We start from the raw sequence: 14,164 nt of genomic DNA, 5'->3' as shown, positions 1-14,164 counted from the left end.
GTCTTCTTCTGTTACCCTCAAACAAGTAATGGAAGTCTGGCTTCTATTCTTCAGTTCCAGTCTACAGTAGGAACATACGGCACATACTGTAATATTCTTTGTTAGTTAGTTAGTTCACAAAATCAATTTCCCATTTTCATCACACTAGGTTCTATTTTCCCGATTTTGACTGTTGTTAATGAGAAGAGTGTGTCTAAATATTACCCTGGCTACATCTAGTCTAGAGAGTGTGTGTGTGTGTGTCTAATATTCCTCATTTCAAATGAGGACAACTGCCCGAGTGCCTTCAGCATTTGTGTGTAAATCGTTGCACTCTTTCTGGAAAAGTCATTATGCTGGAATAATGTCTTCTGCCTTAAAGCCAAATGTTCCTACATTTTTCTTTGTCGTTGGCTTCAGCATTCCAGTGCAGCTTCATCACTACTTGTCATCCTCATTGTCTCTTCCTGCGTCGTTTTCTTTTGTAAGTGCGACATCACTCAGAGAGACATTTTGACAGACTGGCCTTTTCCTGTCCGCTGGGAAATTTGGACATTGCAACAATTAAAGCAGCTTTACATGCTCGTCACTAATATGGATTTGAATGCTTTGGTTCTGTTTGACTGAAGCATCTATTATTGATTTCCCATAGTAGAATGGAACCACTTCACTGTGTGTGTGTGTGTGTGTGTGTGTGTGTGTGTGTGTGTGTGTGTGTGTGTGTGTGTGTGTGTGTGTGTGTGTGTGTGTGTGTGTGTGTGTGTGTGTGTGTGTGTGTGTGTGTGTGTGTGTCCTTTGCCTCGTAAAACAATGCTGAAGCAATTTGAATTAGTCACAGTATCTGCAAGTCCTGAAAGCTGTAGCAAACATCTGGTTGCTGGATCATAAAACATCGCAAAGTCATTTTTTATTCCAAATCCAATCATAAAATGTTTGTAAAGATGTTAATTCTGATGCAACACTGTCTAAAAGATCTGAATCATCATCATTATCATAATCCTCATCATCATATTAAACTTTGAAGGCACATTTGGGTACAAGAGAACAGTATAGGCATTAAAGTGATTACATGCAGTCATCAGTGGGAAATACATTTTGAAACTCCAGGGTTTTCTTCATTTTGGTCTTAAGTTTGGTTCAAAACACTTAAAGACTCTAACCAACTTTGTGTGTGTCCTGTGTCTTTGTTGGATCAGGTGAGCCGCCTGCTGATGCTTGGTGGTGCCAATGTGAATTACCGCACCGAGGTCCTCAACAACTCCCCGGTGCTCTGCGTCCAGTGCCACCTGGGCCACCTGGAGATGGCTGCCCTCCTGCTGGAGTTTGGGGCCAGCGTGGACGTGGTGTCAGAGAACGGCATGAGTCCCCTCTGCTTCTCGGCGGCTGCGGGACACTTGGGTCTGGTCAAAATGCTCTGCCAGAGGGGCGCCAAGGTGAGAGTCCAAGCTTTGTAACCCTCTATCTCACTCTCCGTCTACGCTTCCATGGCGGTTTGAACACTTGGACATGACAGTAACCATGCTGCACTTTGACCCAGGTGGATCACGTAGATAAGAGCGGCCAGTGCGCGCTGGTGCACGCCGCCCTCAGAGGACACTCAGAGATCATGCAGTTCCTCCTGGAGCCAGAGTGGAGCGCCGAGGGCCAGCAGCAGGACGTGAAGAACAGAGCCCTGCAGCAGGCTTTGATTGCAGCCTCCAGCATGGGACACACACAGGTCAGAGCAACACACAGTGAACTCTCCTCAATCCCCACAAGCTGTTTGATTTCTTTTCAATCAATACATCAGTAGCTCTGGTGTAGCTGGGCCCCTCAGGTCTTCCTCAGGTCTTCCTCAGGTCTGCCTCAGTGCTGTGGTTCTGGTACAGACCTGAGATTAATTGTTGAGTTCAGACTCAGGGGAAGAACGAACCCTCATCCCATTGACCCGGTCTAAACCACATTAGTATGAAAACTCCCTAATTAAGGAAAAACTAAGTCTACTATTGACCTACATGTACCCACGCGTGTCAATGATCGATCACAGTGCCCTGCCCAGGTGCATTATGGGCTCTGGGCTTATTTTGGCTTCCTCATTAGTTGCGTTTGCATTCCCAAGTCTGACTCTGTGTACCTTCACACAAACGAACTGGGCCAAGTCAAGGTACTGACCCACATGTAAAGAGACAGATGCCGGTGCTACACACACCTGCCTTCACTCGCATGGCCTCAATGTCCAGAGACCAGAGGTTCACTCATCTGCTGCCATTCATTCATCATCACGTCGGCAGAAACGTCTGAGTAAATTGATGGGTTAAACCATGCAAGGACATAATATGGAACGATTGGGAACTTATTACTTAAATTACTTAAATATTGTTGTTTGTTAAGTTTTGTCTTACTGTATAAACTTTTATGTTTGTGTCTTTGTTCACGATCTGTTCTATATGTTTTGGTCTGAAGCTTTATTTGCTCAGGCAGCACCATGTTTGACAAGTTAAAGTGTGAGACATGAATTTGTCTTTTAAAGTCTCTACCACTAACCCAGCCTGACTAAACAGTTTGAATGGCGTTTTTCATAACCAGAGTGTGTCATTAATCAGAGTTTCTGATTTGGCAGGTTGTGAGGGGCTCGCTGGCAATGAATAATGAGCACGCCGCTCATATTGATGGCCACGACACACTGTGGGGAGAAACAGGTACGTCTTCATCCATCTTGCGTGGCGCCCCGGTCTTATCGCCTGCTGTTTATCTCTCTGGACCCCTCTGCTGTAATTGTGCACGGCCCCCCGTGTTGCTCTGCTGCCGCCGCACTGTAATCCCCTGCACTGTTAAGATGTGGAGTTGGCGTTGGAGCCCAGATGTGTGGTCATCTTTATAGCTTTCCCAGTTTCCCTCTGTCCCTTTCCCCCTAGTTGGAACATCACTGGCGGTAGTCATATGGGCTTCTACTTAGCTGGGGTCAAACAGCCAGTTTCCGATGTAAAGCTGCGCAGCAGCCTCTGTGTCCCCCTGGTGCTCTCGTGTTCATGCAGGCATTTGGAATATTTCAGCGCACTCTTAACAAAGATACAGCAGAAATGTTATTTTCTAATGCTGTACAAGCTCACAGGTCGCTGATTGTTGCTTTATTTCTGCTCTGGCTCTTTGGACTGCCGGGGAGTTTGTGTTCCTGCAGCTGAGCGGTGACAGAAAGCGACACACGCAGGTTGGCAATCATGAGTGAATGTTTTGGACTGTGGCTGTTGTTGGTGGCCCGCTCAGAGCCATTTTGGATTGATTGAGGAAATGGTGCGGAAAGCCAAAGCGTCAAGTGTAAAAGCAGGAGGCATCTGTCAGGCTGGTTAGTAATGATAGGAGAACAAAATCACCCTCTGGAAGAGTCCAAAGAACTGTCATATACAAGATATATCAATGTAATAAAGAGTCGCTCTACATTCGTTTTCAGTATAGGATTGAATTACAGTACAGTTTGATACATTTACACTTTGGCATTTCCTGGAAATACAAGATAATCGTTGTAAACACAGCAGACACACAGATTCAGCTTTTTGTAATTTTCCCTCATTTTCTCATATGTTGAATAGAGAGGGCTCCTCTGGAAGTGGCATGTTTTCACTCACTGTGCACAGCAATGCCACAGCAGAGGTTTTTTTGCACATCAGAGCATCACAAAGGTGAAAATAAGGGCACAGGGATGTATGTAATGTGTCCCCTTAATATGCAAAAATACCTGTAATTCATCTTTTAAGTTTCTCAGTCCCGTCAGAATATGGAAATGGATGAAAACTCCCCTCTGATCTTCATGCTGAGACCTGAGTAATCCGAAGCTGTGACTTGCACCTCCTCTATTTTAAAGCAGGGTTTAATGCCTTTGTGTGTCCAATCATACAAGAATAGATAAAAAGTGAACTTTAATAATAGTCTCTTTGTCTCCGTTGTATGTCAGGGGGGTTCAGGACAGTTTGGTGGTGCAGGAAAGTAGGTCAGCCTATTAGCAGAGGGGCTGTCCGCACACACACACACACATGCAGTGAAGAAGGCTGCTGCTGCTGCTGTGGCCCTGCTGAAGGACTACACGACTTCAGGCTTTATCACAGTCCTGGGATGCAGACTCATCCCTCTCACATAAAAGACTTTGAAAAATGGGCTCACCCAAGTTGTCAACAAACCTTCCTTCCTGTTGCTGTTGGACAGGAGGCAGGGGTGTAATTTGTTTGAACCTTTGGGTCATAGTACTGAACCTGATATGTAGGCTGGGTTGCCTATTAAGGTGAATAATTATCAAAGCCATCCTACCTCTCAGGTCTGTCTGCACGCCGCCTGGCATCTATTGTAAAGTAATAGCATAGCAGGTCATGGACTGCTGAGCTTGGAGGACTGCTGACCTGAAACAGAGTGACGCACTCTCACACCCCTGCCACATTAGTGCATACACAAACACAGAATCCTCTAATCCAGCTGAGGCGAACCCTAAAACAAACCCAGGGCGCCTCTGTAACCCAGGGAAACAGCGGGTAAACACGGCTGTGACCATAATGTCGATTTCTGCCTGAGACGTGCCGTGTTGTAGCAGAGTCCAGTGTGAAGTCTCCTCACGCTGCTATCACACATGAATAATAAGCTTCACCCCAAACCCCACGTCCCGTATTTCACTGTGCACAATTTAATAACAAAGCCCTCGCTGAGAAAAACCAAAAAACGGACACGTTTCCGGCAATCTGCTCTTCAAAAGTGCCATTCATTACGGCCTCTGCAGCAGATCGCCGATAGCAAACCCGTCTCTGTGAAACATCATTACTTGTTTAAAATTCAATGGGATGTAACGCCTCTGTGCAAATGAGCCCAGTGTGTCCCGTGTTTGAACAGGAGCAGATTGGCTTTTTGAAAATCCCCTCTTGGAATGCGAGCCGCTCTCCTCTTATGTAAAAAAGGGTCACTGCACCGCTTCCCACAGCGAGCGCAGAGACACTGAGGCAGCACTGCAGAGGTGTTTAAGAGGAAGAGCTGATTTACGAGCAGTGACACTTTGCCAATATACAGTATGTCACACGTTGGGACATAAAATATTGTTTCTGAAGTGATAGGTGCAGAATTTTGCACGACATCATAAATTCTGATAACTGAGGCCGCCAACTACTGTGTGAATATTCAAATATTTGTTGTGGCTGTTGACAGGAGAGTACAAAATTACTATTACAAGTGTTTTTGTGGTTGAAGTAGCTTGACCTAACATGAACCTGGGAGTTTATAGATGTAACAAAGCCTGTGTTGATGCAGGGCTGGAACAGAGTGTAGTGAATCAGGCACTGGAATGCAAACACTTTTGTCTGTTCGGGATCTTTTCGTTACACGTCGAACGCCCGAGGTCTCTCTGCCGTCCGACCTGAGGCGGATGACGACATCAGCGCTTGTTTACCATCAATCATCTGTTTATCAGACGGTGATTTAGAGTCTCTTGCCTCCGGCGGCTATCAAAACATCTGTGTCTGGCTACAGCTGCAGGCAGAGCGTTGAGCCGAGGCTGATGAATCGCTTCAGTTAGAGGTGAGGGAAGTGAGGAAACGCCGGCTCCTCCTCTGCAGAGGTGCTGCACTATGGAGGCAAATACTGAGGAGTTTACTTTCAGTAATTGAATGAATACCATTAAGTTGGCAGCAGTAGGTATGGAAACCTCTAAACGGCAGATTGATATTGGATGCTAACTACACCTGCACTTCCACCCACTGCTGCTTCATGACTGGTGTTGCTCCCAAACTCTGTATTCATTTCATTCTGAGGGAATTCTGTAGTTATTGCACATGCTGTATATATATAATTGTGTAGTTTTTAAGATCAGGGAGGCAGGGGATGTTGGAAAGAGGGAGAGTATGCACAGCAGCCATCTTTCCTATGGGCAGTTAATGCTGAGTATAAACCAGGCCTGAAACTTGAAGCAGGAAAACAAGTCATTTTTTTGTCATTACCCCAGGACGCGATTATTCTCCATGACAACCCCCACAGTCTAACTTTAGGTCAGCTCACAGCCATTGTTGTGAGCTTTGCCGCTTGAGGATATCCATATTTTGGCCCGGCAGATGGAGGGCGGGGCGGTGAGGCTATTTGACGCCTCTCGCCCTCCAGATGGATGATGTCAGCCGCAGAGGCTCGGTGTCTTAAATGTGCCTGAGGTGAATTTGAGAGTAGATCTGGTCCAGCTCAGTGTTTGGACACATTAAAGAGCCGCAGCCCCATCTGCCGCCATACAGGCAGCAGACACCGAATAACTGTCAGCAGGCAACAGTTTCAAGAATCTGTGTTGTCATGGTTTGTTTGAGTCTTAATTAGGAGATTGATTATGTATTTAAAAATAATGAATTTCTCTCTGAAACAGACGCAAAATATAAATAAGAAAGTGTGTGTTGATGCATAAGATGACTGGATTGTCTCCTCTCAGCACAGCGCTCTGGTAGCTGGAGGATCAAATTTAATGAGTCTAATAAGCGACACATAATGCTCTGGTTTCAAACTCAATTAGCACAAAATACTCGCCTGCATATCTCCACTCATCTTTAATGTGCAACGATTTTAATATTACAAATGTTATTTATACCAAAGACTTTCCATTAGCACAAGAGGCACCAGATCTCTATATCTACTCATGCATGTTCATCATCCACCAAACTCTGTATTCATCTCTACAAAGAAGCAAGGGCGTCATGAATTCTAAAAGCTTTTATGGTTCCTCCTCCCTCCTCTCTCCTCTCTCCTCTCTCCTCTCTGTAGCCTTGACAGCAGCAGCGGGCCGGGGGAAGATGGAGGTGTGCGGCCTCCTGCTGGAGCAGGGGGCGGTGGTGCAGCAGGTGAACCGTCGGGGGGTGTCCCCGCTGTTCTGCGCTGTCAGACAGGGACACTGGCAGGTGAGACATTCCCCTTGGCTCTCCTGTCTCACTTTGGGCTGCATTCACTAAACACACAACAAATCACCAGGGACTTCACAGAATTCATGATTTAGTTGGGAATGTTCTGATGCTGATGATGTCACAGTAGAGTTGGCGTGGAATTCAGTGGAAAAACAGCATTCATTTCATAATACATTTCTGCCCGCAGTGCTTCAAAAATAATACTTTGAAGTAACTGTGGTGGGATTGTTTTAATCTGACATAGCCTCTGCTAAATAATAACCCCCACAAAAAAGCCTCTAAGTCTTAACTGGAAGCATGTGAGAGTCATTGTTGTCTGTGTGTCTGAGCTCAGTGCACATCTGTTTTGGTGTGTGTAGATCGCAGATCTGCTGTTGCAGCATGGCGCCGACATAAACATCAGTGACAAGCAGGGCAGGACTCTGCTCATGGTGGCTGCGTGTGAGGGTCACCTGAGCACCGTCGACTTCCTGCTGTCTAAAGGTGAGCGGCCAGTCAGCCAGCGGTATGGAACGCTGGCAAGGAGCCAAGTAGTTGATGTGTTAAAGGTGACGATTGTTTAGTTTCCTAATGCAATTTTCTCCTTGAAGGTGCATCTTTGACATCGATGGATAAGGAGGGCCTGACCCCTCTGAGCTGGGCCTGTTTGAAAGGACATAAGAACGTGGTGCAGTTTCTGGTGGAGAAAGGCGCCGTCATCGACCACACAGACAAGAACGGGAGAACGCCGCTCGACCTCGCTGCCTTCTACGGAGACGCAGAGATCGTATGTGACGACACAATGACATTAAATTCAAATAAGACTGTGTTCTTCCAAGCCCATTCACACACACACACACACCACCACCTCTCACCCCACCCTGCACTCAGCCTTAACTAAAAACATCACCATGGCTTTATTGAACACAAGCTGTTGTGCATTAACTCGACTCGACTGCTGAAGACACAGAGTCTGTGCGACTGGCGTGTGTGTGTGTGTGTGTGCGCGTCTTTAACCGAGCTGTGCTTTGGTACAGGTCCAGTACTTGGTGGAGAGAGGAGCGGTGATCGAGCATGTGGACCACAGCGGCATGAGGCCTCTGGACCGGGCCATCGGCTGCCGGAACACTTCGGTGGTGGTGACTCTGCTGAAGAAGGGGGCCAAGCTGGGTGAGGACACACACACACACACACACAGCGTCTGGGTCGTGTCATAACTCTGCACAGCCAAGTGTACATGTTGGCCGCTTAGTTGCAGGTAAGCCCGGCAAAGTCGCCTTACCGCAGTCGTGAGGAATGTCAGTCATGGAGATTGAAGAAACAGCACAAAGACAGCTGTTCTCTTCCAGTCCCCCGCGGGGTTTCTGCTCTGTAAAGTTCTTCTGCAGAATCTCTGGAAGCTGAGGGGGAAAACAGACCAAAGCTATTCCAGTTTTCCTTCCTCGCCAACTATTCTCATGGTGCTCAGAATGCGAGCGGGCTAAATGCGTCGTAACGTGGAAGCCAAACCCCCTTTTTCCTCTCCCGCTGTCGCCCGTGTGTGGTGTCAGTAGTTCAGCTCTGTGCGTGTGTGTGTGTGCATGTGTGTGTTCCCTTTAATGTCTGTGTCGGTGCATGAGTGTGTCCTCTCCCTTCTCCCTGAGGTGAGCTGCTCGGCTAATTTAAGAATGTGACTTATCACCTGAGCGACAGTCACAGAGTTATCTGGGTCTGAGGCTTATCTGTGCCGCACTCGGCCGTCTCACAAACCTGCTCACTCATTTTTCTTTTAGTGCCGTTAACAGAGTCTCTTCAGGGCGTTCTGAAGTTAAAAAAGCTCCAAATCAAAGCTCCTAATTGTGTCTTACTATAGGTGACACAGCTGTGTTCTTACTCCTGTGTTTCCTTCACTTTGGGCAGGTTTGTACTTTCTGTTAGCTCTGCTTGTGCTGCATTCCTCTGAAGTGCTGCTGTGTGTGCACCTCGCAAACCTTTGTCACCGTGACAACCAACAAAATGCCTGGACAATGACTGGCTATCCAATGGAACTGATTTCCAGGCCTTTGGATTTTGTATTTCTGTTAGTGTTGAGGTTTTTTTTGCCCTTCTTTCAACCAATCAGAATCAAAACGTTAAACTCGGAGCTCAATCATTGTTGACATCTGTTTTTGTACAGTGTGGCGAAATCTGAAGTACTTTTTCAGCTGTTAAACTGGCATTTGTTGACATTTCAGTCCTCACACTGCCCCCTAGTGGATGCATTGTCATCTTTTAAAGAATCTTAGGGTACGCCAGTGAAATGCAGTTGGAAGCAAAGCAGAGCGTATGTGAAGTACAAACTTGGCCCCTAACTGATCGCTGCTGCATGATTCCTTTCTCCTCACCCTCTCTCTTTTAACCCTTTCACTGCTTTCATTAAACTAAGGCTACAGAACGTCACCTTACGATCGATCAGGTACAATCTTTAGGTAACTTCACCTTGTACCAATTTCCAGTGAATACAGAGGCTGTGTGTCGGGGCCAGCAGCGTCCTAACGCCGCCGTTTCTCTCCCTTCCTCCTCCTGCAGGGAATGCGGCGTGGGCCATGGCTACCTCCAAGCCTGACATCCTCATTATCCTCCTTCAGAAGCTGATGGAAGAGGGCAACCTGCTGTACAAGGTAATGTGCAATTTACATAGAGATGACTCCCCGAGGTCAGCCCGTAAGCGGCAGTTTTACGTTAAAAAAAATGAAATGTTCCGCCATCTCGCCAGAAGGAGAGACTCGGGCTGAGTTATTATCAGATGGTATCATGTTGTGCTGATGTTTACTTGAAATGGAGGCCGTAGAAAAAACACGGGGCGGCATAAATTAGATCAGCGTGAAAATGAAGTGATTCTCATCTTTTTCTGGCTCAGTGAGATTGAGAAAATGAATGGAAACGCAGCACTGATTGATGTGTGACATTTAACAGATGAGGTTTGTAGCAGAAAGGACAAAGCAGTTGTGTGTGTGTGTGAGTGATTGATGAGCAGGGAGGGCTCCATCTAGAGAACAGTTATTGTGGGAGTATTTGCTGAATGCCTTTCCCCTCCTTCCTCTCCCCCTCGTTCTGCTGCCATCCTCCCTCCTGGTTCCCTTCCTGTCCTCGTCCTGCCTGCTCGCCCTCTTCCTGTCCTCCAGAAAGGGAAAATGAAAGAAGCGGCCCAGAGGTACCAGTACGCCCTGAGGAAGTTTCCTCGAGAAGGATTCGGCGATGACCTGAAGGCTTTTAAAGACCTCCGGGTCTCCCTGTACCTTAACCTCTCCCGCTGTCGCAGAAAAACCAATGTAAGCCTCTGAGGACGCTCTTTCATCTGTGTTTCTCACTTTAGTGCGGAATGTAGAATCCTCAAGACTGTAAGCAGACATTTAACTCTACACTTACTGTGCATCATGGGACATCATTAAGTGCACATTAATTATACATTTAAATGAATCCTTGTCTCTGGTTGGGGGCAGATAGAACCTTGTAATATAATAAGTTCACAAAATGACAATGAATGCTCTCCAGTATAACAAACAGCAACATATGGTGACCGGAGCGTGAACTAGTCGACTTGAATTAATTGGTTTTCCTCTTTTGGTAGGATTTTGGCATGGCTGAGGAGTTTGCAACAAAGGCACTGGAGCTCAAACCCAAATCCTACGAGGCCTATTACGCCCGTGCCAGAGCTAAAAGGAGCAGCAGGTAAGACGTATTGAACACAGCTCCAGCAGCACATCAAATCCCTCAGAGTGGCCGTCCTGGTGCTGAACTGTGTCTCTCCCTCCCCGTCCTCAGGCAGTTTACAGCAGCTCTGGCCGATCTGCACGAAGCAGCCAAGCTGTGCCCCAATAACCGGGAGATCCGTCGCCTGCTGGCTCGAGTGGAGGAGGAGTGTAAGCAGATGCAGCGCACTCAGATCAAAGCGGGCCTAGCGGGGGCCACAGCTGTCTCCGTCCACGCCTCAGGAGACCACGAGTCCGACCAGGAGCAGGAGGAAGAGCAGGAGGATCCCTCTGAGCACAGCTTTGCCCGGAGTGTGGAAGGCCAAAGAGACATCCTGGAGGAGGAAGAGGAGGAGACCTCGCTTCAGGACAGGAGACCTCCCACCGGTTGGCCACAGAACATCTACTCCTCCAACAGAGTCCTGCCGTCCGAGTCCGTCGGCAACAGTGTGGCCCATCAGAATCAGAGTCTCAGTCCGAGCTCGCCTCCGGGCCCCAGCAAGCTTTCCTCCCAGTGGTTCCCTCGGGAGCACCGGGAAGCCCAGCAGGGTCTGGTTCTACAGTCCACCAAGCAGGCCCAGATAGTCAAGACCAACCAGCATATGTGCTCCATGCAGGCGGGGGGAGGGGCAGCCGGGGGCCGCTCAGTGGGGGCCAAGTCCCAGTACGCTCCTTCCAGTCCCTTACCCAGCCGACACATGTCCAGCCTGCTGAAGCCGGGACCGGGTATCGACATCAGCCCGCTCCCACTGCCAGCTGATGAACCTCTGTACGGGAACCGCATTCCACTGGCGGCCTCTTCCACCTCCATGGGTCACAGTGGGGACGACGGCCTCCTCTCACCCCAGCCCTCTTACAGCACCAAAGGTCAGGGCCACGAGAGGCTGTCCGCCCACTCTGTGTCCTCCCTGGATGGGCTGGCCTGCTCTGGCCCCGGACCCCAGGGGAACCACTCTGAACCGGGGAAGGAGGGGCTGTGCGGGGCGGCCGGCTCCCAGGCAGGAGGCAGCAGCATGCGAGTGTCCAGCTCCACCAGCAGCCTGGCCTCCAGCAGCAGCCACTCAGACAGCGGCAAGCTGGGCCCGGACGTACGCACCAAGATCTCGGACAAGTCAAAGCACAGCAAACAGGTCAGCGCGGCGGCGGCAGAGTACAAACCCAGACCCTTCATGGGCGTCATGGATCGGACGGCGCGCTATCAGCTGCAGCAGCAGCAGCTGCAGCAGCAGCTCACACAGCAGCACCTCAGCTTACAGAGCCATCAGGGCCTGCAGTCCGGACGCAGCTGGCCTAACCACCCGGTCGACTGCGAGCTCCAATTTGCCAAAACACCGAGCACTTACCAGGAGCAGCACAAGCCTCCGCCACCTCAGGGTGCCATGTCCATGGGTAGCTTACAAAACGGAATGCACGTCAAGGAATTCTCAGAGAAGTTCTGCCAAGCTGCCAACTGTTACAAAGACCCGAAGCCGGTGCTAGCGATGACGCACACGTTCACAGACGGGAAGGCCAAGCAGCCCGGCCTGACCCGAGAGAATCCTGCCGTCCACGTAGCAGCCATGAAACCAAAGCGATCCTTTATAGAATCAAACGTGTAAAAGGTCCAGAAAAAAATGTCGCCAATATGAAGCGCCGGGTTACACACACACACACACACTTCTGAAACTGCACACACATACCTGTACATGCACCTCCCCCACACACACACACAAATGAGAAACCTCCCACATATACACATATAGTGAAATTGCACACAGTGGTTAAGCACACTAGTGTATATGCAGGAGGTTTCTCATTTGTGTGTGTGAGGTGCGTTTACAGGTATGTGTGTGTGGTTTCAGGAACAGGTGTCTGAATGTAACACGGATTTTGTCCCAAACGGTGCTTCAAACCCGAACGTAATGCACACGCGCGCACACACACACACCAACATGTTGAGTCGATGAAGAAATGAAGGAGAAATCAGCCCCAGAAAGCAAAGTGTTGAAGTCCGGCACACTGACAGGCTGCACAGTGACTATGGCCCATGAGCAGGGCACCACTCCACATTTCTCTCCTCAGAATTTACCACTTGTGGCTGTCAGCCTCTGTTACACGCCGACATGTCCCCTCCCCCTCCACCCCCCCGTCACTCAGCCAAGCTGAAGACTTTGCACTGAAGAAAGTATTTGGCCGCATACTGTTCAGTCCTCATCAGTGAAACAGCGACAACAAGCACTTTATCCACAGTTAAGCCTTTGACGTGCTTAAACAACACATGGGACTGTAGCACTCAGGAGTTCAGAGCGAGCGACATCGTGTGTGTCGAACGTCCGCGGTGCTGAGAGAAGAGAGACGAGGAAGAAGTTCTGCGTTATGTCAGTGGACGGCTTGAGAAAGTCTACAGGACGGCCATTCCGTGTTTAAGAAGGATGTTGTAGATCCTCATGTTGTGTATATTCTATAAATATGTACTTTTCCTTCCTGGAGTGAAGTATATTGTTCCCGTTCAGATTTATGTGTATTTTGAGTTTTCTGCACAGGTTTTGTTCAGATGGTGTTCAAGGCTCTAGAGAAGCATCTGTTAAATATGTTTATACGTTCTATAAATCACACTTAACATGGAGTTGAAATCCTTTTGGTATCTGCTTGTTGTTGCTGTCTAGTTTAATTTATTTACAGCGCCTTTGGCTTGGTTAATTGTAAAAGCAATATATTTTATATAGTTATTTTTGCACAGCTAAGACATTTTATGATTCTTAATAATTTTGAGTTGAAACGCATGCTACAATTGCAGTTTATATTAGAGTTTAAAAAAAAATCTATAAAAAAGACAAAAGGTTTTGGGGCACACTGCCGTCAGCTCTATTTTAATATGTACGCGTGTTCAATGCAATTGTTGCCATGTTTTCAGTATTGTGAGCTTAGCTGTGATCACATACTGTTATAGAACTTTACTGCCATAACCACCATGGGAGAAATAAAGACCCACTGAGGAACAGTACGCTGATTGGTGCCATTACTCTTACACCAACAAACAAGCAAACATTATGAGCAGGATGACTAAAGGCGGTCTGGACTTCCACCTGCAGACACACAGTGCTATTGCTGCGCTTACTGTGCTCTTCCTGATTCAGCTCTCACTTTGACTGACAAAACTTTGATTATACTCAAACAATTAGTGAAAGGGAAAACAACAAATCACACACACTTCCACATTTCAGCCAAATACCACACAGTCCACAGGCATATGGTTCCTATGTACATGTTCAAATACAGTCAGACAAAGCTCCTATATTCCTGACTGAGTTCAGAGAATATTGTGTTACAGTCAAAAAAGGCTCAATTCCAAGTCAGGTCACAACTCAAAGCTGAGTGTGACTGAGCATCATGACTGCTGTCTCCATCAGTGAGGTGAGAGACCAGAGAGGACAAAAGCATGAATCTGCTCCTCCTCTTTCACCCACTTGTGCTGAGACCTGACAGCAAGCACACATTGTGAGTGTGTGCTCATGGGTGTACAGCTGTGCCCTTTAACAGCAGGCGAGGCGTCTTCCCCGAGGAGTGTGTGTGTGTGTTTGTTCAACCCAACATCTCCTTATTCCACTCAGGAGTAAAATTCAGATGTTCCAAAAC

The 14,164-nt window shown here is 48.0% G+C and overlaps 1 protein-coding gene across 1 annotated transcript in view; it reads left to right on the top strand.

Moving 5' to 3' along the window:
• Window positions 1–13,532, top strand: part of LOC143009920 (protein TANC1-like) — a 91,221-nt gene extending 77,689 nt beyond the window's left edge. The window contains exons 16-26 of the mRNA XM_076162019.1: window positions 1,176–1,412; window positions 1,517–1,696; window positions 2,579–2,657; window positions 6,724–6,857; window positions 7,220–7,343; window positions 7,451–7,626; window positions 7,877–8,009; window positions 9,387–9,478; window positions 9,983–10,129; window positions 10,429–10,529; window positions 10,623–13,532. Coding sequence (XP_076018134.1) covers window positions 1,176–1,412; window positions 1,517–1,696; window positions 2,579–2,657; window positions 6,724–6,857; window positions 7,220–7,343; window positions 7,451–7,626; window positions 7,877–8,009; window positions 9,387–9,478; window positions 9,983–10,129; window positions 10,429–10,529; window positions 10,623–12,147 — 2,928 coding nt within the window. The 3' untranslated portion in view covers window positions 12,148–13,532. The remainder of the gene's footprint in view (window positions 1–1,175; window positions 1,413–1,516; window positions 1,697–2,578; window positions 2,658–6,723; window positions 6,858–7,219; window positions 7,344–7,450; window positions 7,627–7,876; window positions 8,010–9,386; window positions 9,479–9,982; window positions 10,130–10,428; window positions 10,530–10,622) is intronic.
• Window positions 13,533–14,164: the final 632 nt, after the last annotated feature.

The sequence above is a fragment of the Genypterus blacodes genome, unplaced genomic scaffold (assembly GCF_046128005.1).
Source record: "Genypterus blacodes isolate CSIRO-AG114 ecotype Tasmania unplaced genomic scaffold, CSIRO-AGI_Gbla_v1 ptg000118l_1, whole genome shotgun sequence".
Taxonomy (NCBI): domain Eukaryota; kingdom Metazoa; phylum Chordata; class Actinopteri; order Ophidiiformes; family Ophidiidae; genus Genypterus; species Genypterus blacodes.
This window is presented reverse-complemented; position numbering and strand designations above follow the sequence as displayed.